Source organism: Rhea americana, unplaced genomic scaffold (genome assembly GCF_003343005.1).
Source record: "Rhea americana isolate MKP2758 unplaced genomic scaffold, rheAme1 scaffold_33, whole genome shotgun sequence".
Classification (NCBI taxonomy): Eukaryota; Metazoa; Chordata; class Aves; order Rheiformes; family Rheidae; genus Rhea; species Rhea americana.
The window spans coordinates 3,912,557-3,939,654 of NW_028186457.1; the positions used below are offsets into that span (position 1 = coordinate 3,912,557).

Genomic DNA, 27,098 nt, shown 5'->3' on the forward strand with positions numbered 1-27,098 from the left:
AGCTCTCTGCGGTGAGGCTCCCCTCTCCCTCCTTCGGGCTGCCTCCCACCTTCCCACCTTGTTACAGCCCTGGCACTTTTCAGACTCTTCCATGATCCTACTAATCTGGTAGAAAATTTGGGGGCTTGGGGTTTTTTTTTTTTTTTTTTTTTTGCTAGGATGTCTTCTGCTAGTAGTGAGTTACAAGCAGCTCACAAAAAAAGTCTGGTGAATCTCAGTTCTGGTAAGCGGTAAGTGGTTCAGGAGCAGGCAGAGGTGGGGGAAGTGGGATCTTTTCTCCCACTCCTCCCTTTGTGTGGCAGCAAACTATTAATTTGTCTTGCGATATTTACCAGCGTCAGGTAAAGGTTCCTGCATGGACTTGGGGACGGTCCGACTCCAAATCTTACTTTCAAATCACRTTTTCTCACAGCAGTTTCAGCCAAGGCACATGCCCCTTGCTCAGGCAGGCCTCGGAGCTTGCGCAGCCGTGCAGTTCAGGGAGCTAAGCCGGCCAAATGCTACTCCCTTTTCTTTTTTTGTGAGAAACGCCSAAGTCAGTGGAAGGTACTGAAGGTATTTAAAGACCTGTGCTGCTCTGTGACCCGGCCACCCTCCACACCCCAGCAAAGCAGGGCTTCTTCCCACAACCGCAGACCTTCTCAGGGGCTTTATGAGTTTCCAGGGCCACAGAAATAAATTCCTGTACTGAGGAACTACACCGGCCATCTTCTGCTTTGAGCAAATCACAGCTTAGAAAGAAAACAAAATCGTCGTCGCATGTGTTATTTTCCTCCTATTAAGGATGTYGGAGAAGCCAAATCGTACGCGGTGGCTGCTAGGTACGCCCCTCAGCGCACCACAGCAGAAGGGCTGCGCTAATAAAATGTATACATATGTATACATGTAAGTGTTTTTTGCGGGAGAAACATTTGGAGTTCAGGCACTGGGATGCGAGGACATGGAACAAATCCACGGAAATTCATTCGCTCTTTACTGAAATCCTGGTGCCGGGCACCCTCCTCCCCGCCACCCCGCACCGGTGTAGCCAGCAGGCACCTCGCGTTTCACAGCCCGCCCGGCTGCCGCTTAAAACTAATCAAATCAAATCCAAACGCAGCGCAGCGCGCCCGGCCCCGCTGCTCGCCGGGCGGGAGAGGCCTCGCGCCGCCGCCGCCGCCATGTCGCGCCGCCATGTCGCGCCGCGGCCGTTCCCGCCCCTTCCCGCCCCGGGGCGCCGCTTCCCGGCAGCCTCGGCTCGGCCGGGCCGCGGCGGAGCCTCGGTAGGTGCCGCGTTTTTATCCGCTTTTATGTTCAATCCTGACCCCTCAGGCGGGCACCTTCCCTTTCCCCCCGCTCCCGCGTTTGCCGATTTATAATGTAGCGTTGTGTGTGAGCGAGCGTGCGGTGGGGGGAGGGTATTTTATTTTGAATCAGAGCGTGCCCCGGGGTGGTTTCATGCTGGGAAGCGGGGCTGGGCCCTGCAGGGGAAACTTTAAAGCTGTTTTGCTGTTGCCATAAGCCAAAAATAGCAGACGCCCACAGAAATCTCTTATTATCTCTATTTCACTCAGTCTTCTCGATTAGGAGGGGGAAAAATAATTATTCGAAGGGTAGGGGCAAAACCAGGCTGGTTTTGAACTCTTGCCGTGAAGGTTCTCACGGGGCTGCAGTGTGCCCGTGCGACCAAGCCCAGCGCTAAGCGGTATCGCAGCATTTGGGGAAGACCGGCCTCGCCAGGGCTAACCGAGTGAATGAGAGTTTGCAAGATAAAGCCGTTCCTGTATAGGTTTGCAAGTAAATTTTCCAAGAATTACGAATAAAAATAAAGATGCCACTTGCAGTTGGGGCTGCAATGTGATTTTACATAAGCTGAGAATCTGGGCTGAGTGTGGGGGAAAGCTTGAAAACACTAGGGCTAAAACACTATGCTGAGATTGTGTTTCTTTTTCTTTCTTTTTTTTCATGAGTATTGACTATTATGAGAAAATGAAGTCATTTTCTGATGGTATTTTCTGCTTATTCTTGCAATAGGTATGTGACGTGACCATAGCGCTTAATCCTGGCAAGGATATACCATGGGCTGTGAGGGGTCTGTCCAGAAAGGTTTGAAACCATACATGAACAAAGTGTAAAACAAAAACAAAACAAAAAGAGGCCACTTAAGGACTGAGGCAACTGTTACATTTTTTTCTTATTAAACAAGGAGGAAAAAAAAAAAAAAAGTCAGTTGTGCTGGGAAGCAGGTGTTTATGCACTGTGCCATGGAGGTGGATCCGGTTATTAGGGCTGTTTGGGAGAAGTGTGTAAGTAAACACAGTGCTTTCTGGCCTGCCTTTCCGCTGCTCATACCACTGCCCCCGGCCGAGGCTGCCTGCTGCAGCCTGCCTAGGAGTGCTTGGTGGCAAGCCGGGCTGCTGGCCATGTGTAACGCTCTGTATTGTTATCATTCTCTGTTTTTTAGCTCCATTACCAAGGATGTTTCTTCCAAAAATTGTTTTTTCTCCAAGCTCTAGGCTCCTTAGCCTGTTTCTTTTTTTAACTTAAACAATTTTGTCAAGCAAATCACCACCTCCAGTCTTCAGCAGAATGTAAGCATGCCATCACGTATCATGCTAAGAAATAGATATCATAGCATTGTATACTTACGTGCATCATTGTTTTTATAAAGCACTCTGTATGTTTTTCTTAAGCACTCTGTATGTGTTCAGAGCAGTACAAACATTAAACAAGATTTTTCTTCCTCTTGTGAATTTACAGTCTGAAAGAGCTTTGTAGGAATAGTAATAACTTATCATTAAAACATCACCTTTAATTTAATCCTTTTTTGTTTCTCTGTGGTTAATATTCATTTGCTGTTGATCATGACTGGTGTATCCTGGCATGTTACAGACCCCAGTTGTCCGCTCTACCCTTCTGTGGGAGGTTATTGTTTAACATAAGTGCAAGGAAAGAACATATGTCTGTGTTTCAGCTGCTACAGTACAAAGCCCAGCAGCATAGCTGAAACCCACCTTTGATGGTACTGCACATTAAAACCTTGGTTGTTGAAGCAAAGCACGCTTCCCTGCTGCCACCTCAGCTTCCTGTTGAGGACAGCTGGAAATAGTAATGTCTTAAACAGCTGCAGCAAGATTCTCCAAAGCTCATGTGTTAAAGTTTTGAGAGAAGAAACGTTGCAAGATGAAAATGGGAACATGGCCGCACAATTGTCATTGATGTCTGTTGAGGTTAGGTGCCTACTTCATCTCTATATCCTTATATTAGAATCATTTTAGGTGATAGGTCTGTAGTCACGGGGATTTTTAAAGAGATTGAAGCTTTCCTGGGCAGAACACATCCTATGGCTTGGACCGTAAAAGGAACTGATACTCCCTAAGGTAAGCAGGACTCTTGAACTGAAGAAGCTGGCGGGTTTGAAAGTTTTTATGTTTATCTGCTTGAACAGTCACAAAGTAGTCTTTTGCCCTGAAACAATTTTTGTTCCACTTTTCTGCTCTGAATTACACATACTATTTTTAGAGAAATGATTTGCAGAGACAAATCTTTCAGAATTGCAATTTAAAGAACACTTCATTTTGAAAATAACTTTTTTTTTCTGAGTAAACTAGAACCACTGCCTGGAAATTGAAATCTGATAAACTAGAAACAGCCCAGACCATACTTTTCTTCCCCCCCCCCACACCCCCCTCTCCTTTTTTTTTTAATGATGAGGTTTAACCATTAGAAAAAACTCCAAAGGCAAATTCTCTCTCCTGAAATTTTCAGATCAAGACATGATCCCATTTTGGAAATTGTATTTTAGTCAAACTCGAGTTACTGAATTCAGTAGCTGAAGTTACTGAGGTCAATAATGAGGAACTAAGGAGAATTCTTGGAGCTATGCTGTAAAGAAGGTTAGAATAGATTAACCTAGTTAATGGCTCTTTGTGGCTTTAGTATCTCCAGTCTGTGTCTGTCATGGAATTGTACTGGGAAGTGATACGTAAGTATGTTGAGTATTTACCCATACCAGATGTATATTAATTGCTGGGAGGAGGAAGAAATACGGTCGCATTATTTTCTTTATTATAATAAATTGATTTACTGGAAATGGGGGAGAAGTTAAGTCTTTGTATCCATTATCCTATGTTCTGAGGCCCAAAAATTAATGACTATCCTTTTCTTTATAGAGGTATTTTGTGTTTCCTTTATGTAAAAGACAGAATGTTTCATTGATTATTGTATTCTGCTTCTCATGGATTTTGTTTTGTTTTTAAAATGTTACAGAGACAGGAGACTTATTTATGCATACTTTAATTCCTGGTTTTGTGTTGTAAACAGGTTAAGATTTGGCTATGGGAGTGCAGTTCCTGCGGAAAGCATCTGCGTGGGTTAAGAAGCACAAGACCACTTTGTTGGCTGTTTCTTGCATGGGACTGTTTGGTGCTAACCTTTCCTATCATGTATTTCCTGAGCAGACATTCAAACTGTTACATGAGTGCTGGTCAGATGGGCAGCCAGCTGAGCTTTCCCAGAGGCTCTGTGGTGTCTTTCACGATGTCCTTCAAGATACTGGTGTGAAATCTGCTAACTCCTATCGAGCCTTCGCAGCTTCTGGCTTTCACCCAGTGAGTGCTGGAATCCCATGGCTGCCTGCAGGCTCTTTGGTGGGCATCCCTCCTAATTTTGATAGCACAGCTGAGGATAAAAAAGGAATAGTCAACCACGTTGTTGTGATCGGTGGCAAGGAAGTAGACTGGGAGAGCAATGAAGGTGTTGCTTTGAGGAAAGCGCTGACATTTTCACCTGAAGCTCAGAAGTTTGCTATTGCTAGGGAAATTGTGTATTTGCAAAATGGCAGCCCTTTAGTAAATGCAGCTGTGGCTCCAGCTTTCTTAGCTGGTACCTATTTTGGTGGGATAGGTATAAAGATACTTTTGGGTTTATATCCTGGCCCCATAATACTTCGAAGCATCTCTAACCTCGTAATTGCCACCACTGGATTACTCTGCTATTATGTTTCTCATGATGCTGTGACCTATCACTTAGACTGCAAGGCTGACAGAAATGCAGCTACCATTTCCAAAGACTATGCCAGAGGTGGAGTGGAATTTTATGACAAAATCTTGTCCCGCAATAGGATTCTTCGTACTCTGATGGGCAAACAAGGGGTGAAAGTATATGCCCCTAGTGGTAACCTTTTCCCAACGCACTGGTTCAGAATAAAGTACACCCCATACACTTACCGAAGAGATCTGATTGTTAATATTTTAAGAGAGCTCCAGGCACAGGAAGGGAGCGACTGAATTTTAAACTTGTGAATTATGTATTCTTTTGGAACACTGCTGCACTCTTTTTTCCTCTGTATCTTCATTTATTTTTTGCATATAGTTTAGAAGGAGTTATTGCACATTCTGTGAATAAAGAATTCTCTCTTAAAATATTGAAGACTTACTTCAGAAGTCCTCTGTTCTGTGTGCATCTTAAATCACAAGACCACTCAGAAAGAGAGCTTCTCAGTTGCTCCTCTGGACGTTCTGTTGCTCTGCTCTGTTTTCCTACCAGTTCCAGAGTGGAAAATGGAAAAGGTAATGTCCAACACAGAGTTTTAGCAACATTATCAATTAAAATGGGATGTTTGCATATTTGCCATTCCTCCTATGGTACAACCCAAAGATGCTTTAAATACTATAGGCAGTCTGTATCACACTGATAATATTAATTCCAAAGTACAGTGCTTTTGTTCTGTGTAAGATCCTAACCTGTATTAGGTCTTATGCTGTAGTCAGGCTCTCTCAATAGGGCAAATTAGTTGTGCTGCAATTCAAACTACTATAGTATAGTAGTATGAATTGCATATATAGTATATGTATTCATACAGCTACTACTACCAGTATCTGAGTCATTTAGTTTAAATCTAGTCCCAGTCTCTACACACTGTGCTGTGACTGCAGTGTGTGTATATCCTGCATGGTTCTCAGCAGTGGCAGTAGGCAGCATGACTAACATCTGTCATGGGTTGGTTGTTTTCTTACAAGTAGGATATATGTGTTCAGGAGAGGGTTTTATGTTTGCTTTGGTAGGGTTTTTGTTTTGGATAAAAATGCGTGCTGATGTATGCCAACTTTCATGTCAAAGAAGGCAAGGTCAAAGAACTATGTCATTTAGTGCAGAAATTTGTGAGGGCTGCCATGTGGAGTTGCCAAAGGAGGTCGTTCTCCTGTTCCAGACTAACTGCAAGAGACAAGCTTTGTGCAAGATCCGTAATCTTGTGGAATGGTCTTTAAAGCACTAGCAGTAGACTTACCACAACAGCCTCACCTTGGAGATTTTATCTGCTCTCCAAGGTCACAGCTCTCAAACGTTTTAGGTTCTTCTTTTTACTTTTCTATAATAGACATACCACTGGCCTTCCCAGTAACATCTGAACAGTTTTTGTTTTCTGACCTCTGTTGTCATGGAAAACTGCTGTATTGATTTTGTGTCTTACAGAGGTACTGAGTGTCCTCTCTGCCCTGATTATCTCCATTCTTCATCTACCATCATAATACTGTTGTGCCTGTGCTCAAAGCATCACCGAATTCTGTTTGCCCTTTGAATCATATAGTGATGAGGTTGATATGCTTGCTGCTTGAAGCACTAGTGTTGCTTTACATCACTAAAGTCGTATATAAAAGTTGTTTGGTGTTCTGCTGAAGTAATCTGTGTCATAGCTGGTTTTCTGGACCGTCACTTATCTCTTGCAGTTGAAACACAAAGTGATGAGATACCTTTTAGCTGCTTTCTGGCTGTGGGACATAAGATTATTGTTCTTGTGACCTTTGTGAAAGTGTTTGACAAAATCTTCTAGTCCATGAAATAAAAGGAGACTTCTAGCCTGAAGCTTTAAAAGCCTGCAGCCTAAATTTTATTCAACTTTTCCACAGAAATGCAACATAAAAGGTCAGGATAAAGGTTTACACTGTTAAATGATGTAGTGGCTCAAGACTGCAATATAACTCCTCTTTTATATAGTCTGAGTTTGATTTATCCCTTGTTACCCCTTCAGGCAGCTCTGAACTCCATGAAATGTTATGGGAGAAAACTTGGCCCGCTTGCTTTATGTGGTTTAAGTAGCCATTATGTAGTAGTACATAAAGAGTACAGAGAGGAAAGAGTCCTTTCAGATCTACAGCAGTAGCAGTTTAAACAAAATGAAATTAAATCTGCTTGCCTCTTCCCACTCTTACTGCTGCTTTTCATGAAGGTGCTGGCAGCCAGTGCTGTTATTTAACGTTCTCGGACTGTAAAGCCTGAGTGATGCTAATAGATTTTGCAGTTGTGCGCTCTGTTTTGCCCTTACAGTTGGATTCTCCAAGAAGCTCCAAAGATCCTTAAATGCTGTGTCTCATTTACCCTTCTTTTAACTTGCTGTGGCATATCAGTGTCAATAAAGGGAGGGTTGACTGGTTTTTTTTTAGGCATATGCCCTGGTCTTCCAAAGAGAAGTTCTTGCAAGGGCGGTGTTTATATATCTTGATCTCTATATAGTAATAGCCAACCATGTTGATCTGGGAGCATGCAAATGCCTTCTTTATAAAGGAATTGGGAGACCAAATCAAAACTGCTAATTAAGATTTCCCTGAACTTTGGGAAGGTGTGGGTTACTCTGCAAAAGGTTTTTTTCTCATGTATATGTTGCCATGTAATTATTTCTTGCAAGGTCAGCCATGCTACTTGGAAATAAGAACAGCACAGTTCAAATATGTGACTATGAAAAAACTCGTACAAAACCTTACAATATTGCAAGTGTTTTTCTGTAGGTGAAAACTTTTGATGAAATCAAATAGAAATTCCACATATTGGTGATAGAATTGGGTCTAGTTTTGAAAGTATGATAAAAATAAGCACCCCAGAATCAACTGTGGAAATCTTGGTTGAGATCATGCTCTTTTGTGCGAAGTGCCTCAGTAGGAGAAGTAAGTCAATGAGGTAGCCTGTAAGAATCCAGGTGAGTCAGCTGGTGGATAGAATTGTAGAGAAAACTCCTATCAGCTCTGCAGTTGAAACTGAGCATTTCAGAAAACTTGTTTTAGTAGCAACTGGTTCTTTTACAATGCTGTGATGAGGCAGACTTCATGCTTTTTTTTTTTTTTTTTTTTTTTTAAAAGAAAACCAACAAAAATGTTAAGCAAAGGGTATCACTAAGAGAAATGGATATAAGAATTCTAAACCAAAAATATGTAAAAGTCAAGGTGTGAATGCAGTAATGAACTCTCACAAAAACAGATACTACTACAAAAATGAATGTTTCTATCTGATATAGTGAAGTGATTAAAGCATGAAGTAGTGATAGTAGCAAATGACCAAAATGAGCTGATATTTTAAACTTATACCCAGTGAGTAATGTAATGCTTGCTGCTAGATAAAGTTTTAGTGGATAATGCTGCAGAAGAGAAGAGTCATCCACATGCTTTGCTTAAGATTTTCCCCACATGCAAGAAATGCAGGATATGGCTTGCGTGTTGTTTTCCCCCATCTTAAGAATTTCAGTTTCATGTTGTAGACATGCCTTCAGATGGTTTAATGGTCATTAATGGAAAGCTATCAGAAATAGAGTAAGTCTGAGAGCTAGACAGTTTTCTAAAAGAAAGGCAAACTGTAGAAATCATCTAATTTAAAGTTACTTCTGATTGATGATTATGTGACTATGGAATCTCTGCCACTGCATTGGAAAGAAATGCTCTAATATCCCAGTGCTTCCATTGTAAAAGGCTGCTATGGGTAGCTGACTGCTCTGGTAGTTTACAGGAAGAAGCAGCTGCAGAGGTGGCTCCCAAGAGAGAAATCTCCAAACAAGTTGCATAGGTGTAATGAATGACTCCCATGGTATTGCCACAAAGGGTGTGTAATACAACTTCAGCTGAAGCATAGAGGTGATTTGGAAAACAGCACATTTTAACACAATAGAGCACTCTTATCACCCTTTTTCATGTTTCCTGAATGTGACGGGTAAGATGGTAAGACAGCTGTCTGCTAAGCTGTGGTGCAGGGGAAGCTGGTGGTGTTGGGAGAAGTTGATGTTGGCAACTGAGCCTGCTGCTTTCTTTTTGCCCTTGGCCTTAGCAGCTGTGAAATAACCGTTGTGACAAAGTGTTGCTTGGGTGGAAGAAGTGATTTAAAAGTGTGAATCAAATCATCACTTTCTGACTGAATCACAGGCAACTTTCATTAAAGGAAAAAGTGCACAAAATCTATTCCATGAAATGGAATACTGCTGTGTACAGTAATTGTAAGCAGCGTTAAAACAACTGCAGGCATCTCCACTATGTGGAAATGCAATTCCTAGCAAGCAGCAGACACTGAGACAAATATGTGGGCCATATCTTACAACTGTTATGTGCTCTTGCCCATTAAAAGCTTCATGTAGCAGGTGTCATTACATTAATATAAAATGATTAAGTTGCAGAAACCTGCCATCCACACATGCACCAGTTCCTCCTTGATTTCTCATTCGTCCTAGCTGGAAATGTATGTGAAGCAGATGAATGCTACTGTGGGAAGATGTAATTAAGATCTCAGAATAAGGAGAGCACTTTCCAGAAAAAGAGAGGAGCTGAATTTGGCTGTTATCGAAACTAGACTATTAAGAACAGAGAAAAATAATATAAGCATTCTCTAGGAACTGATGTTAGTCAGATTAGATCTGAAGGAGCTGGAAGATGGCTGGTGGATGCTGGGCTTCTTTTTAACTGAGAATATCCCAGCTTGCGTAGCTAAAGCAAGCATATTAAAGCTGCACAGTCTGCCAGATCTGTACAGTGGAGAAAACAATTACAATTTGGCTAGAAATCAGTCCTTCTTTCCCATCTAGAAAAACTGGATTTTTTTTTAGACAAGCCAAACTCAAAACCTGATAGCCAGAAATGGAAATATTCCAATTCTTAAGACATCTCTGCTGTTGGGAGTTCCTAGTCTCCTCGGTCAGTCTAAATTTGCCATGATACATCCCAATCTCTCCTTGAGAGAAGGAATACTGTTTAAAAATTGAGTTTTTTTTGTCTAAAAAATGCTATATAGAAAACATTCCAGCCAGCCCAGGTATATGTTCTATGTTTATTTCCTTCTACCATAGTCTTCGTGTCCTTCTTATTTCCAGATCTATTTGCGTTAGTATGTGCTCGTGCAGTACTTACTACAGTGAGACTTCCCTCTAATAAAATAACTGCATATACTTTTTCCATATACTGCAGTAAATAAGTGTAATGGTCCTAAGTTTTTAAAAGAGAATTATTCCCCAAATCATGCCTTTATAGAGAATAGGGTTTTTGTTGTTGAACAGCTGTCTTGTAGAAATTGGGCCCCTTTTCATTGCAAATCTAGTTGCTCAGAATCATTAGCTACTTTGATCTGCAGGAACATTCATGTTTAAATTTAGTCAAGGTGTTAATGGCTACTTCCAGGATACATGAATAACGGGTGAAGTTTTGTCCTGCTTTGTGTATGGTCAAGCTATTTCTGCTATAGATGTCATGCAAAATATCAGAGCTAATTAGGATGACTAAGAGTTACAGTATATTTAGAAATCATAAGATGCTGTGAGCCCAACCCAAGGTTCAGAGTGTGGGCAGTTCTCGTGGCGGGAACTTTTAAAAACAATTTTTCCATAGTAGTCTAGTGCAGACCTGCTAGCCACTAATAACTTTGTTTGTATCGTTTGCTGAAATAATTTTCCAGTGGGAATGTTGTTATTTCCTTGTTCATTTTTTGTTTTCCTCTGCTGTGCTACTCTAATTGCCTGTGCTGCCTGCTGACTCATCTTGCAAGCCACTTCATCTCTTCCTAACAGGGTTTGTGAACTTTTTAAGCTATCGCTTTCTACTTGCACTTTCACTTGCGCTAGCTACTTGCTTCTGTGGCCCTTATTAGTCAGAGATAGCAAAAGCTCAAATTTCTTTTCTATTATTCTGATTTTAGTCTACGTGATTTTGTGGCAAAAAAATGACTAACTGAAAAATATGCATTGTGCTTTAAAAGCTTCCTGTTTTGTGCAAAAAGCAATTTAATATTGTAATATTTAATAATAACTAATATTTTTGAATTTGCCATTCAGCATCACTTTTTGAAAGATGTGTTTCTTACTTGCAGTCCTTGACAGCTGGTTCACTTGTGATCTTAATATCATTTGCCTCTGACGATTTTAAGATGCTGCTCCCCCTCCGAGCTCTTAGAAATTTTGCTTCCTGTTCCTGAAAATTATAGAGAATTTCATATTTTTACAGTTGGGTGATATATTGTGACAAGAAAAATAATAACTAATGTTGTACCCTTAGCTGCTTGTACTGATGTTGACCTAGCTCAGACATGCCTGTGTCACGCTTCAGCAGTGCAGTGCAGCCGTGCTGCATGCTGACTTTGAGGACTTTGACCTCTCAGGTTGTTTAAGTTGCCAGTTCCACTAAGCAGTTTGTAAATGTGTTATAATCGCATGTCACTGAATGGAAGCAGAGATGTCTGTTGCGCTTTGTCTGATAAAAAATGAGAAGAACTTACTGTCTTTTGCCGAAACATTGACTCTTGAATGACTCTTTCAATGATGAGGATTTTAGTATGCAGATGACAAATCTAGGCAAAACTGTGGAAAATAATCTTTAAATTTTCTGGCGAAAACCCAGAAATTCATGTTGTTATGTAACTCCACACTGTACCAAATCTGCAACAGACCTCTGTAACCAAATGCTTCTGATTTCTAGGTTATCCTTTTAATAGCTTGCCTTCGCAGTCTTGAGAGTGTGCACAGACATTAGCTGCTCCTCAGTGGTGTCTCTGTGACCAGGTCAACCACAGCAAAACTCCATCTGTGCAAGACATCCTCAGCTAGCCCCTCTTTGCCATCATCTCCCAGTACTTCAAGTGTAGCAATTCTCTGGGTATTCTAGGTAATATATGTACACCCCAAACGAAAGCTTCTGCTTTAGTGCTCTTACCCATGCTGATTCCTCTTCCATGCCCCTTCATGTGAGAGTCAGCTATTACATAGCTCCCGGAGCTTTCAGTGGAAATGAGAACTGAATTGGATGGTTCCCTCTGCAAGTTCCTCTAAACAATCTGCGACAGTTCAACACCTGGCTGCCTTTACAAGGTATGCTGGTCCAAAAAAAAAAAAAAAAAAAACATGTTACTGCTTACCTCCAGCCTGATTGGAATCTTACAAATCTGTTACTACAGATGAAAGTAGCACTGCCTATACCAATTTGTACCATCTGAGACTGGAGCTATAATTTGTGATCTAAAAACCAGAACTGGAATTTCCAGAAGTGAAACAAGTAAATTACTCCCCTGTAACTATAAAGAGATTTAACACATACTGAAGGGAAGATAAAACCATACTCTATTTTACTATTGTAAAGCTATAGTCATTCTTAAACAACAAATGAATTACTATAAATTGAAATGCTGGCTGTCTCTCAGGGGAGATTGAAAATTAAGACCAAGCCGTGTTGTAAATAATGATACCAGTTTTGAAAACTTTTTTTTTTCTTTTTCTTTTCCTAACTAGACTGAAGGTGCCTATAGATATTTTAGAAAACAGAGCAGGGGAAAGATTACTTTGTAGAAAATATTCCTTGTAAGATCTTTTCTCAAATGGGATGAGTTCTACTGCCTCAGTGATTATGTTATGAAAGCATGTTATATAATTCTCTGTTGATACCAACAGACAGATGTAGTTACGGTTTTTTGGAAACCCCATGTAATTTAAGCATAAAGCTTGAAATGTGTTTTATAGTTCCTCATTAATAATAGTTGAGAATTATGCTCAACTAAGGCAGCACACATAAATTCTTAATGTTTAGACATTCATTATATGCCTATGATGGTTAGAAGTTGCCATAGGAAAATAAAAGCCAGTGATCCCAGAGGGTTTTTTTGTATATATTCTTTTAAGCCATTTGGAAAATTGTATTCATCCCCTAACACTTCTTCTGCCTCCACATTCCCCCACACAATCCAAAGATACTGAAAAATTCAGATCAGAAATGAGATAGAACATCATTTGTGTTACAAATTTAATTCATGTTTTAGCAATTGCAAATTGAACTGTAAGCCCCCACCCCTTTTTTTCCAACTTTTTAGAAACTGAAGTGGGTAAGTAGAGCCATAAAGCTAGAAAAAGCAGGTAGGGCTATTGTGTGAAAAACATGTATTGGGAAAGCTGAAAGTACACATACATGCATTACTATTTAGAAATGGTCTGCATACATTGACGCTGACTCCTTAATAGAACTTACAACTTTGGGTGTGAATTCGGAGTGAGAAAACAGAATGGCAGGTTTCTGTTTCTGTGTCTGTAGTAGACAAAGTGCAAATATGATTAACCTCATTCCAAATACCTGTAAAAAATAAAAGTCTTAGCAGTTCAGTTCACCTGTATGTTCGCTTATCTTTCGTAGCAAAAAATGAACAAGGAGTAGGCAATTTGATTGTCTTCTGTAAGCACGACAGAGGATAAGTATCTCAAAATTCTGTATCAGAAAAGGTGGTGTTTAGTAACACTCAAATAGTACTGTACCACTCTTTCAAATGCTAGAAATGATCTACATCAAACTCAGGAATGTGTTTAAATGAAAGTATTTTTATATGCTTGATAAAGATTAACTAAATTTGTAACGGCAAAATTACATTTTTCTTAAAGTTATCCATATTTTAAAACTTAATAAAATGCCAGTGACTTAAAAATAATACTGAATTTATTTGTCCCTGTAATATTTTGAATTTTTCAAACTTACCTATAAACTTGACAGAACATATGCAACATATTTCTTTGGGGGTGAAGGAGAAAGGTGTATTAAGAAAGATGAGGAGACACCAAGCCAGGTTTTTGGCTGATACAGAGCAACTAAGTTGGTTCAATTGATTTGTATGGCATCAGCCAACAGATCTTCATTTACTCTAATTGAGGATATACAAATTACTTGGATCTCCTATGTACAAGTTTCAGTCTCAGAACAGAATAATAATGAGTGATATTTATGGGATTTTCTACTGCATTTCTGGGGTTTCTTTAAATAAGTTTTAAAGAAAAATTCTGGGCTAACTCCTCAGAATAGATGGAACAAAAAAGGTACATTTTCTTCTAGAGTCATGTGGTGACTATGTTTCTTTTTCTGCTTAAGCAGTAAGTGAAAAGAAAAAATCCCAAATGTGGTGCCACATTCAGAAGAAACAGTTCAGCTGGCGTGTACTTGCTGTTCTCTTGACCCAGATAGAAATTGGTGCTGCTGAAGCGTTACATGGAGAACGTGAAGGTAAGCTTTTCTAAAGTGTGAATTTTTCAAATTATATCAGGATTCTCTCTGAAGTTCTCTTATTCTCAGGCTGAGAACAGATTTGATACAGCTTGGAACCTACAAAATACCGTGTATATGTCATGGGATTTGGTAGTGCCAAAAGTCCTCTCCCTTTCATTGGTTTTTTTCCTGTGGAATTTTCAAAGATGAGGTGTGACACTAAAGAATTGTTGTTCTTGTAGTACCTGGTATTTCGTGGATATCAAACACCTTTTGGCTTCAGCTGAACCTATGGATACAAAAACCTCTGGAGAAAGAAAAAAAAGGCAGATTTGCAACAGTGTGCATTTTGTGGTATTGCTCTGGTTTTAATCTTTCTATTCTAGAGCATTTCTATGGTGTTTTGCTTTGATGGGTGTAAATAGAGCCAAAATTAATGGTCAAATCCAATAAAGATATTTGCTTAAAATAGGCAGCAGGCATAACTGATGTGGTGATAGAGAACTATAATTAAAAAACATATACTATCACCTAAGCCTGGGTACCTGTGTGTCTGGCAGTTAGAAGCCAGTGACAAACTGGCGCTGACCCCATCACACCCCTCAATGCCTAGCAGGGACCATCCCTGATCAACAGCGTGTTTGCTGCTGCGATGTCTCCGGAGGGTATGAGTATGCATGCTCCGGGCAATGCCAGGCTGCAGTGACGGATCAGATTCATCACCAAATGCAACAGTGATATCTTTCTTTTAACATATGGCTGGAGGAAGGCACAGCATGCTCACTGTGTTGTATAGCATGTTAACACGCCTGTGCAGGATGTAGATGGCCTATTAAATTGTTGCTTCAAGGCTTATGATTTTTAGGCTTAAACCATGATCTCCTGGAGAATATCCTAAGCTATTGTAGGCAAGGATGGATGCAGAGAAGCCGTGGTCTTGCTAAACTGTGTCATGATGCAGAAGGAAATGCAGGAGTCATGGATTGAGAAGGGAAAGACAGAAAAGGAGCATTCTGGTAGGTTACTGAACAGGAGGGGGCCTGGGCAGTTTATATCATGTAATCCAGGGAACATCCACATTATATACTCATTAGATATATCGTGGAAAGTGTGTAAGTCCTTGGGAAGCTAGAGACTGAAACCAAGTAATCCCCCAAACTGGGTAACCTAACCACAAACCACTAATCAGGCTCTTTGGCTAGATACTTTTCTGGACAGGGGAACAGTGTTCCCTCTGGCTACATCTCAAGTCTTTGTTTCTCTTTAATTCGTTTTAAATGTTGGCTTGCTTAAAAAAAAATGTTATTGCTACAAAAAGCAGCTAAGAAGAGCAAAGAGACCGTTATGTATTTCATTATGATCCAAAAATATCTTGCCATAGGCTATAGCACAGAAGTATTTTCACCTTGTGTGTCTTTTACAATTTTTCATTTTTTGTTTATTTGTTAGCACTTTATAACTTCCTTTGAATTAGTCTCTATCCAGGCTACCAAAAAGCATGCACATACATTTCATATTGCAAAAACACATTAACTGAAAACCAATGTGTAAAATACAGATCATGTGGTAGCTTTTTCGTTTGCTGTCATTTAATGCATGTATCCATAATACCATCCTAAACTCACCAAGAGTTTTGTAACTCAGCTATTAAAATTTCTTTTACTCTACAGTGGTTTTACAGGCTGCCAGCTATGAAACAGTGCTTCCCTAGTTCAAAAATAATCTTTTTTCTGTTGCTCAATGTCCCTGTAAAGAATTTAAGGAAAATCACAAATTTCTGAGCTGACTGTGGACCCAAGGTTTCTTCCTACTCCTTTACTGATGATAATCAATATTTTTATGGGTCAAAGAGCAATGGTCAGTCAGGCAGATAACATCCTAGATAAGATTCTGAGTGTCAGATGTGAACTATGTGTACCTCTTGCTGGGCAGTTGCTCACATGAGCATTGGCAGCAAATCAGCGAGCGTACGTGCTTGAGTAACTCCTGCCCAGTGGGAATAACACTTGACATTCTCTCTGAAAGAAAACTTTTTCCAAGAATTCAGCAAAGCACCTAATATTTGAGGACATAGTTGCATTTAATAGTATTAACAGGCTTTCTGGAGTTGCAGCCTTAGATTCCACTGCTTATTGGCTTTTTATGTGCCAAGGCCATGCTGATAGGAAAACTAGTTACTAGCTTAAGGGCTGGATTAATGGGAGCCTAATCCATGTTAGGGGAGACTGGCCTCAAGATTACTGTTATCTATTAATAACCAGAATGAAGTCTCCACACTAAGGCAACTATGAATTATTTAGTTATCACAGATGGACAGCATGCCATTTGAGTAGATGAGATTTGGCCAGTATCACCAAAGATCTGACTTTAAGCAAAGCTTATTGTAAGGCATACACAGCAGGTGTCCCACCAGCTGAGACATTTTCTTTTGCCCAGTGAACTTTGGCCCTTTAAAAGCATGCCATTTCCTCAGAAAGATTTACTGTGTCCAGTTCTGGGCTTCCCAGGACAAGAGAGACATGGAGCTGCTGGAGAGAGTCCAGCGTAGGGCTACAAAGATGATCAGAGGGCTGGAGCATCTGCCCTATGAGGAACGGCTGCGAGAGCTGGGCCTCTTCAGCCTGGGGAAGAGAAGACTGAGGGGGAATCTTATCAATGTGTACAAATACCTGAAGGGAGGGTGTCAAGGGGACGGGGACAAACTCTTTTCAGTTGTCCTGTGTGACAGGACAAGAGGCAACGGGCAGAAATTGAACCACAGGAAGTTCCACCTGAACGTGAGGGGGAATTTCTTCCCTGTGAGAGTGACGGAGCCTTGGCACAGGTTGCCCAGAGAGGTTGTGGAGTCTCCTTCTCTGGAGATATTCAAGGTCTGCCTGGATGCAACCCTGTCTACCATGCTCTAGGTGACCCTGCTGAGCGGGGAGGTTGGACTAGATGATCTCCAGAGGTCCCTTCCAACCTTACTGATTCTATGATTCTAACTACCCTCTAGTAGTAAGTGGAATTTTTCTTTGTGCCAAACTTGCCACTCTAGGAAATAAAGCAGCAAAATCTCACAGACCTGATTATAGATCCAAAGTTTCTACCAGATTCTGTCCCTGGTTGAGGCAAAAAAAAAGCACTGAAATGTGCTCTAAGTTGCGCCAAGTGGCATCAATTGCTACAGAATCCTCTAAGAGCTAAGTTTAGCTCCATCACAGCATCCCCTCCATCCTCCTACACAGCTCCAACCAAGAGATAAGGGAGACCCAGTGTACCAGGAGCCAGCTATGAAGGCTCTACACCATTGGAGGCATGGAACCGGGATCTTTGTGGTATGGCAGGACAAGTGCTGAACGGATGAAAAATGTGGCTGAAACTAAGTCAAAGTGGTATCTGTTGGCCCAATGATGGTACCAGAGGCTTGATGAGTGTGTTATTTTCGGACAACACTCAGTTTGTGCTTACTCTATATCAATCTGAAAAACTACAGTTTAAATCACTGGTCACAGGAATGTCATATAACACAGGTGATCTCAGTATTACAAATTTTCAGTGAGAGTGACAGAGGAAAAGAGAACGTTTGAGTAACCTGACATTTTGGCCAGTACAGTCATTTTTAGGTTCACTTGATACCTACGTCCAGACTGTGAGTAGACGAATCTACAGCCTTAGGAGGGCAGAACTGCAGCTCTTGCTGGTGCCTGCAGAGAGAGCTCTGTAGCCAGCCAGCTTCTGCCCATCAAAGCCTGTTTGAGGTCTGTGTGGGCTGGGCAGAAAACTCACAGCGCTGTACTGAGGAAGGGTAGAGGCAGAAGATGAGCAAAAGATAGGACCACAGGAAAATACGCAGCGGCAAGATGCGAATTTGAAAGCAAGACTGAAAGTCCTCATGTGAAGCCAGAGTCTTGACCTTTTGGCATAAGCCAAAATCACTAGATTTAAACTTTGAAACCCAGCTGGTTTTGTGTGGGTCAGAAGAGTAACTACACTTTGCAATGATCATATACATCTGCCAATTGAAGATTATTGGTGTCACCACTGTGACAGGAGATCAACCCCTGACTCAAGTAATTTTAAAATATAGCATTAGCTCCCTTTTGTTTTAAAAATCTCCTTTGCCTCAAGTCTTCCTTATCCCCCTTCTATTCTCTACATATAGGAACAGGAGAAACAGCGTGGTTATAACTTCCATGGATGTAGCCCAGGGGATCTTACAGGCACAACGTGCCTCACTGCTTTCAGTGTTTAATGAGAGTTGCATACTAACTGTWTTTTTTTTGTTGGTGGTGGTTTTTTTTCTCTGTTGGGTATGTATAAAGGTGCCAGGGAGAGATCTAAACTCTTAGAGAAAACAAATAGGGCATGATGAAGGTACTATCTGCAGAATTCAAGAGTGTTTATAGCTTCTCTGCCCTTTCCGCATCATGCTGGGTGATTCTTGTCTGGACTCTTCTGTTTTTATCTAAAGACACTGAGTCTCTTCTGAAATTCTCAGCTAGAGATGTTAGCTGTCACTTCCCGTGCCTAAATGCTGTGAAGTGACCCTTAACAGTGGCCTAGTGTTGCCATAGAGCTGTCTATGTTTTAATGATAATAAAGTGATCTCCGTTCATACTGGATGTAGGCTTCTGTTATTGTCAGATGAAGGGGACTGATTGACTGGTTTTGTCAGGGGTAATTTTGACTGAAGTTACATGAGAGATGCACTATATTTTGCCAGAACTCCTTCTGAACCACAAGTTTAGTGGACGTACTTTACTAGAGAATCCTCATATATTTAAAATGAAATTTCACTTCTACCTGCACTGTTCTGCTGGTCATTTTCTCCCTCAGCCCTCCCAAAATTCAGAGGCTGAAGTTTTAATTCTGTTTTTATTTACTGATCTAAAATTCTGTAACATTTTGTTTTCTTTCTCTTTTTGGATAGAAATGGAATGGCAAGGGAGACATGCTGGGGGGGTGTGGAATTTATGTTACAGCTGCCCATGTAATTTTATGGATTGTCCAACACCAGAGAAGATCCAAAAATACTGATTCTGGTTGTAGTCTCCTGAACAGTTCAAGAGGTATGATGAGAAACTGGAAAGGGTCCAGCAGGAGCTATCTGGGACCTACAGTGCATGGCCTATAGGGACAGGCAGAGGACCTGGGCTTGTCTGAACAGGAGAAGAAAAGGTCTAGGGCAAGATGTTCTAGGTCACACACACACACACACACACACACACACACACCAAAAAAAAAAAAAAAAAAAAGATCTAGAGTTGGATCCCTCTTAGGACAGTTATTTTGGGGTAAGACTGATTGCTGCATAATTCTACTACTCTGTTTATAATAAAAATTAGTTGACATAAAAGCAATCGTGTAAAAAATTGTAAGACTGTATTGTGGGTAGGTATCTCTTTTTCAACCTTCAGTGTATTTTCATATACGTTATGCTGAATTTCATTGGCAGGCCCACTCTCTAGTTTTGTCAAACTTGTTTTTTTCTCTATACTCCGCTGATTTCTGCCATCTACAGAATCCTGCCTTTCAATACTTGCTTGTTACTCATTCATTAATAAATTTAGCAAATTAGTTTGGTCTTAGTAGGGTACATGGGGTATTTACAGCCATCTTTGTGAAGTTAAAAAATGACCAATTATTTCCATTCTTTATTTTCTTTCTCTGAGCCAGCTTCTCACTGATTGATATCCCCTGAGCACTTCTAAAGCAGCTTTTTGCCAGGAGAATATCAAATTCCATTAAAATTATTATTTATTTTCTGATCACTGTGCTGTTTACCAACTCAAGGAATCGCAGAGAGTAGAAAAACATTGCTTTCTTTAGAAAAGCTATGTTCTGTTAACCTACCCATGAGTTTTATCTTTTTCAGATCCTTAAGTAATGGAAAAAAGCATAACTTTCCTATTTTGATGGAATAGTGCTGTTTTTAATCCAGTGAGAGTTTGGATCTCTATTGGATATGACAGTCAAAGGGTAGGAGGAATCTTAAGAGGTGAGACAGAGTACATCAGAAAAGACAACTGAATCTGCTGCATAATAATTCTTGTCTGGATCTGCAACATTCAAAAAAAAAGGTACACATACTTCTTCTGAAAGTCTGTCTTCTGTGGACATAGATTTAACATGTTCTGTTTCTTATTGATGCTCTGAGAACAGCATCTTTGCTTTGGGAAAATGCAATTTTCTGCTTACAACTTCCCACAACAATTAAATATTCAGTATTTGAGAACTTTTTGAGATTTCTTATAAAAAAATTATAGGATAAGAGTGAATGTAAGATGCAACATGTGATGCCACGACTCATGTAAACTCAGACATGAAGTTAAGAATGATTTATTTGAAGAGAGTACAATACTCATCCTTTTGTTTATGCTTCACACATTTATTGTTTTTCTGTAGGACATATAAATCACTTGTAACATTTATTTTCCATCAGAATACAGAGATTATAACATTTCCACTTTTTGGGGGGGGATGCTAGAAGCAATTCAGCTGATAAAAATTGCCACTGCCTGTCTCATGTGGGATGGGCAGAGTGACAGCATAATATTTTTTCTCATCATCAACCTAGAGCTGTCTGGTTGGTTTGGTGACTAGCATTAACAAAGACAAATCTTAGAGAAGAAGCATTCTGCTCAGTTAAGAGAGATATTCATTGCCAAGCTAGTGGCTGTCGTGCACGTTTCAAAGTATCTCATATAACCTCATTCACTTGAGGGAATGAAGGTGTCTTCCAATAGCGGACGTTTCTCCAAGGGCTGTCCATCTTCCTCCATCTTCCTCATTTCAGAGTGGACTATTAACAAGGTGCAGTTTTGGAGACGGACAGAGTCCACTTTGTTTATATAAGTCTTAATATTATTCTGACTCACTATATGAGAGAGGAACATTCCCACTGAAAAGGGCTATTTGGAGAGATCACTTACAGATGGGCTTTGCTGCAGAAAAGAGAGAGAGCTTGAGACTGTCTAAAACTATCATCTTTCAATGTATTAAATCTCTGTTCCCTAAACTCACAGTCTTTTTTTTTATGATGGCAAGCTTGTCATAACTTGCTGATGTAGAATGGTAAATTGTTTATCTTTTAGTAAATAGGGCAAAAATATTATACCTTCCCTGTCAAATTTTTCCAGTATGATACTTAAATTTAAGTCAAGTCAAGTGTGGAGACACAGCTAACACAACGCAGACTTTTCCTGTAGATGAACACTCAAGGGCATTCTATTCTTTCTGCTTATATTCTGAAAAAGATGCAGACGAAGTAAGTATTAGGATTTTGCTCCTCTTTCTTTCTTTTTTTCTTTTTTTTTTTTTTTACATCAGGTATTAAGGCTCTTGCCAATTTTTATTTTGGCAAGCCTGATTATCAGGTTTGCTTGCCAAGACTGTAGAGAAGTATCCTTTGTGTTGGCAAAGAGATGGACTAGATGATCTAATGCTAATAATTGTTTCCTTCTACAGCTTCTCTAATTCTACTAAATATTGTGGCACTGTAATTTACATTTACTGGAATCCTGTGTTATTACTCCTTGAGCACTAAAGTTAAATATGTTTGCCCATAACAACATTCAAGTAACATGTAGAAAGATATGTGGCCTGATTCACTGTTTATCAAAGCTCTGTCGTAAAGCTTTATCATTTAATGTCCGTGAGCCGTATTTTCAGAGATACCTAAAGGTATAATAATCATCTAGTGAAACTTGTAGAGTGCCTAAGAAGCTAAATGATAGGCTGCTCCTTCAACACAGTCTCTTAATAATGAAGGTTTCTCTGTTGAACAAAAGGACTTGGAGGGACAGATTCTCCTTTCTATTTTACTAGGTGAATCTGTCTCTTTCTTCTACAGAATTAATATAAGTGCAGCAAACTGTGAAGTTAAGTATCTTTATACCTTGTAATGACAAAGTTTCCATATCACAGTCCTTTTTTAAAAAGTGGGAACTATGTAAGGCACTTCTTCAGGAAACTGGCTTCGTCCTCATTAAGCTAATCTTTTGCTCTAGAAAACACTCTGCTCCACACAGTCTGAGTTGCTGAAACATGCTTTCACCATAAAGTCATTAATGAAGGCAGCTAAGTAAGAGATACCATTAGAATCGTTACCTAGTGACAAGATACAAAATTATTCTGACATCTCCTCTCTTAGGCTTAATTCTGTTTTCATGTGGTGTTTCATTATCAGGATAAGAATTAAAATAATAAAGACAAGGTTTAGAAAATTTGTTTCTGATCTTACAGTCGTGCAGTCCAACTGCATGACAATAACGACTGCAGTCTTCACATGAATACGGCAATAACAGAAGAATGGCAGTAAATAAAAATGTGCATGAATTCATATGGTTATTGCTCTTGCTAGAAGGAAAAATGTAGATAAATCCAGCATTTTCCAAACTAGAAGTGAACAAACTCCATCTACCTGGGGCGTCACTGAGCCACAGTGTCAAATCGTAATCCACTGTCCCTGTAACGATAGCCACAGGAAATCAGACTGGGCTGAGAGCCCTTGTCCTTTCCAGATGTCTTCCTTCCCAGTGCACCAAAATTTTCTTTTAGAAGTAGCTACAAAATAGATTTTTATATATATATACAAAAATGACTATATCATAAAACATCTGATTTTGGATCTGATCAGAGACTGAGACGCAGAGACTTTAAGTAATTGGCGGAATAGAGAGCCTTTCTTTTATGACTTTGCTTTCTTGTTTGTTTTTTATTTTGAGGACAAGGGAGACTCTTAACAGGCTATAATCTGTATTATTTTTTAAGCAATGTGTGCATGTCTTCGATATGTTTATTTTCTTTTCCTTCAGCATCAGTGACAAGCTAACACAATTGCAAAGCTCAGTAAAATCCTGTCAAGACAGGTATATTGTAACAGTAGTAAACAGTTTGTCTAGACATCATCACTGTGAAGAAGCTGTAAAGCCAGTTTTCATCTGGAAACTCTTTTTAAATGTCATTTTGTTCTAGTAAAAAAGAGCTTGATTACTGCAGGAGGATTACATCTGTGCATGGTACTGTAGGCTGCATCTACACTGGCATTTAAATTTGGTTCAGGAGCATGCTTTTGAAGTAAATCTCCTAAATGTGCCCCCTTCTCATGCTTTGGGATGCATCGCAGAGATGTCTCAGAGCTCGCCAACTGGGTTCCTGAAAGATGCACTCCAGGAGGCAGGTTTGGCTCCCGTCACCTTAGCTGGTGTTCCAGTGCTGTCCCAGACCTCCCAACACTACACACCAGGTCAACAATGTGTCTGTTCTGATTCATGCGGTAAAATGCTAACTGCAGGGCTGCAGCATAGCCATCACATTATTTTAGAGACTCTGGATTGAAAAAAAAGCCAGCTAATAGTTGCAGTAATAATAGTAGTAATCTTACAACAACAGTGGTCCTTCATGGGAGCCAAAGGAGACCCAAGGCTAAACACCTTGGGTAGAGGAACAGTTTTCTTTGAAACTTATAAACTAACCTACTTTATATAAGTGTAGTAAAGTATAAAGAATCTCTCTCTTTTTTTTTTATACACWTACACACACAGAGTATAGTACTTATAAAGTATCCATAAGGTTCTGTACCACAAAATGCTATAATAGCCCTCTTTTGACTACTGGTGATAGAAAGCTGAATTTTGTTCAGGGTTTGACAGTGTGCAGTTATCTGAAAATTAAAGGCAATAAGCCAAAATCAGCATCTGAAATGTGCATATCTTGGATCTGGATCTTGAAAAATATTTTCATGGTTGTAGAATTATTTCTGCATTTACAGTCCTGCAAGCATAACATAAAATCAGAGATTGATAACTAATTGCAAGCAAATAAAAAGTAGTCAATCTTTAACAAACAGACAATGAAGGAAAATAAGGGAAGATTGAATGTATTCAAGGGTTAGAATTAACGAAGAGAAGGGCAGAGAAAGATCAAAAACAACCTGGACAATGACAATCAATAGAATAGAGACATATCTATTAGTAAATAACTAGTGATTTTGTATTTGTAACTTTTGAGTCATTTTTATTCCTCTCTTTTGTTCCCTGTATTTATTTTATTTTATTAGAAGCTAGCTCAGTGAATAAATAATAATAGTTAATCACAAGGAAATTGATTTGGAAATAATTATTCAGTGGAGTAAATTGCCAACATTTGCATGAAATATTATTTGCAGAATATTGTTCAAACATACATTGAGGTACTGAATAAGGAAAACATTTATTCATAGTAAGTATTTGATAAAAATATTGCCCAGATTTGCAATGAATTATTCAGTCTGTGTTAGTACCATGTGCATGACTGTGCACAATATTCATATCTTTATAAATGTTATGGTAGTGTAAATTGCTACAGGTTAATAGATACTTGCATCCTTTTCTATGTAGAATGCTATTAGGTCCAATTTTTCAGGGGAGTTGAGCCACCCAGAAGTTTAAATATATTTAACGAGTTGCAGATGCTGAATGTGTCTGTAATCAAGTCACAGAAATGTTAGTCACAGGGAACCTATTTGGAACTGGTGTGGAAGGACAATGTAGCAAACTGAACGTGGAGCTTATTCTGTAGATCTCTGTGGAATAAGCCCATGAATTTCACCCTCTTTCCTGCTCTGTACAAAAGTTTATATTTCAAATGGATACAATGAAATGTTTACAAGCTGGTTTGAAACTGAACTGATTGCTGAAGGAAATATCAAAAGATGGGTAGGACATTATTTGGCACTGTGACAAATGACAACACCCCTTGCAAAAGACAAGGCACAGTAATCTAGATGCCTTATTGAAAAGGATGCCTCTACCACGCTTCTACTTCTGCTTTACTCTAACTGAAATGTAGGCAGGCAGTGGGAGTCAGCTCTGGACTGGCATTAAAGGAAAAGGTGTTCCAGGCCACAAAATCTTATATGAGGTGTGTAAGAGAAGGAGAGAAAACAGAATAGGAGACAGTTATAAATACAGTTTCTTTATACAAAACTTTTTGCCTACAGAAAACTGGGCATTCTCAAGCGGACTGGAGTTAATTGGTGACAAAAAAAGTGTGGTTTGGGGGATGAATTAAAGTTAAGCTGGTTTGGTTAGTCAGTCTTTGACTTCAAAAAGCTCTCTAGATTTTATCAACCTTTATGTTTGATTAGAAGTTCACATGTTGTAGAACAATTTCAATAACACACCAATGGTACTGCCATAACTAATAGATATTAATTACAGGTAGTTAACAAAACATTGCATCTGTTTATATTACTCTCTCTAGTTATCCATAAGAACATTTTAATGGACCGTTATTTCTGTATAGTGATCTGGCCAATGACCCTAGAAGAGAGATGTGTGTGTGATGAGGTTGTGCTAATAAAACATCAGTTATGTTATCAGGAAGCGATGTCTTGGAAGTCTGCTGAAGAAAAGCAGGGGAATACAGGATGGGCCACTCAGAGTATGAGAACATGATAGCAGTGGTCTTAAAAAAAGTACAGGCACAGCATGTTCCCAGAAGCCACAAAGGTATAAACACAAATGACAAGCAGCGAGTTAGTGATCACGTAAGAAATGCAATCCTGAGAGCTGGGCAGAACCAGTTTCAGGGCATTATTTGCACATGTACAGAACTGTGTAACAACCTGTGCCAGCACAAGTGGAGACATCTTTAGATCATATACAAGATTGCAACAAAACCAACTAGTTACACAGGAACCTTATTGCAGAATAGCATATGTGAACTGCTCATTCTGATACCCTCTATTGATACACATGCAAATATTACTTTATTATGTTTTCTCTGGTGTAGTATTGCTTGTGTTTGGTTTGAGGCTCTGGTTGCAATTTGGATGCAACACATGAAACTACACCTTTTGGTTTTCGTGTAAAATAACATCAGCAATAGATCTGCAGTATTTCTTAAAACATCACTGTTTAACTCCTACACAAAACTTGCAGACCCTTCATTATCCCATATCATGTCATCCCATATGTCCAATTCTAGCATAATCTGGTATTGCAAATCTCCCAAAAAAGTGCTAAACAGATCTATTTTGACAGAAAATGTGGGCTTAGAACCTGTACTGTCTGCGTAGGAGACAGATTGTGATCTTGTGGATGATCTTTAAACTGAAGAAAACTGTTTTGCCCTGTCTCTCTGCTATTATTCTGTGCTGTCATAGGCTGGCAGAGCAAATAAATAAATAATGTTACAAAAAGCTGTACTGGAATCATGTAGGTTTTATAATATGGCCACACCTGAACAGCTTAAAGATGTAGAGTATGTAAATTAAAGATGTTCTTGGTGTATTAAAAGATGCTGCATACCGTAAAAGACAAAGCTGAAATACTGACTTACAAATAAGCTGTACCATCCTGTGAGCTTGTTAAACTGCATCCCTATGTGAGATTGAGGTAAATGTGAATGATCAGCCCTCACTGGCCCTTAGGTGAATACCCTGTAAGAACAGACTTTGGGCAGAGATTTTTGTCTGCAGATGTAAACCAGTTGTGAAAAGCAGAGCGTGTAGCTGTGGAAAAATTCCTTAGCATAGCCATTTAGTACAGGGCTGGTGTAAGAGCTTCTTAACCACCTTTTCCTGATTGGAAGAACAGAGGATTTGACCAGGAAAAAACATGTGGGATTCTCCTATATCCTACGTAGCTGTACGTCCTCTGGAGGTCATTGGCAGCAAGCCTCCCTTGGGATCACACAGGATTTTGAAGGTTAGGACAAAATCCACTTTTCTGAGTAATGAGATGCCCTCCTCTTCTGGGACAGAAGTTTCAACCTGCAGAAACAGTATAACTTCATTTGTAAGCTCATATTCACACCTCATTGCTATAGGCATTACTCTTTCATTGTGAAATCTTCTTATCACTTTCCAGATTTGACCTGCTTTACTTTTTTTTTTTTTTTTTT

At 39.6% G+C, this 27,098-nt stretch overlaps 1 protein-coding gene across 5 annotated transcripts; it reads left to right on the top strand.

Annotated features, from left to right (window-relative positions):
• The first annotated feature begins 1,208 nt into the window (after positions 1–1,208).
• Positions 1,209–5,404, top strand: TMEM177 (transmembrane protein 177). 5 transcript variants are annotated; one of them, XM_085310989.1, is made up of 4 exons: positions 1,222–1,262; positions 2,014–2,570; positions 3,258–3,359; positions 4,303–5,404. In XM_085310989.1, the coding sequence occupies exon 4, from the start codon at positions 4,317–4,319 to the stop codon at positions 5,265–5,267; it is 951 nt and encodes a 316-aa protein (XP_085167115.1). In that variant the 5' UTR covers positions 1,222–1,262; positions 2,014–2,570; positions 3,258–3,359; positions 4,303–4,316; the 3' UTR covers positions 5,268–5,404. The 5 variants fall into 5 exon arrangements, with proteins under 5 accessions (XP_085167118.1, XP_085167119.1, XP_085167115.1 ...); XM_085310990.1 differs by having other exon boundaries at positions 2,014–2,285; XM_085310991.1 differs by having other exon boundaries at positions 2,014–2,085.
• Positions 5,405–27,098: the final 21,694 nt, after the last annotated feature.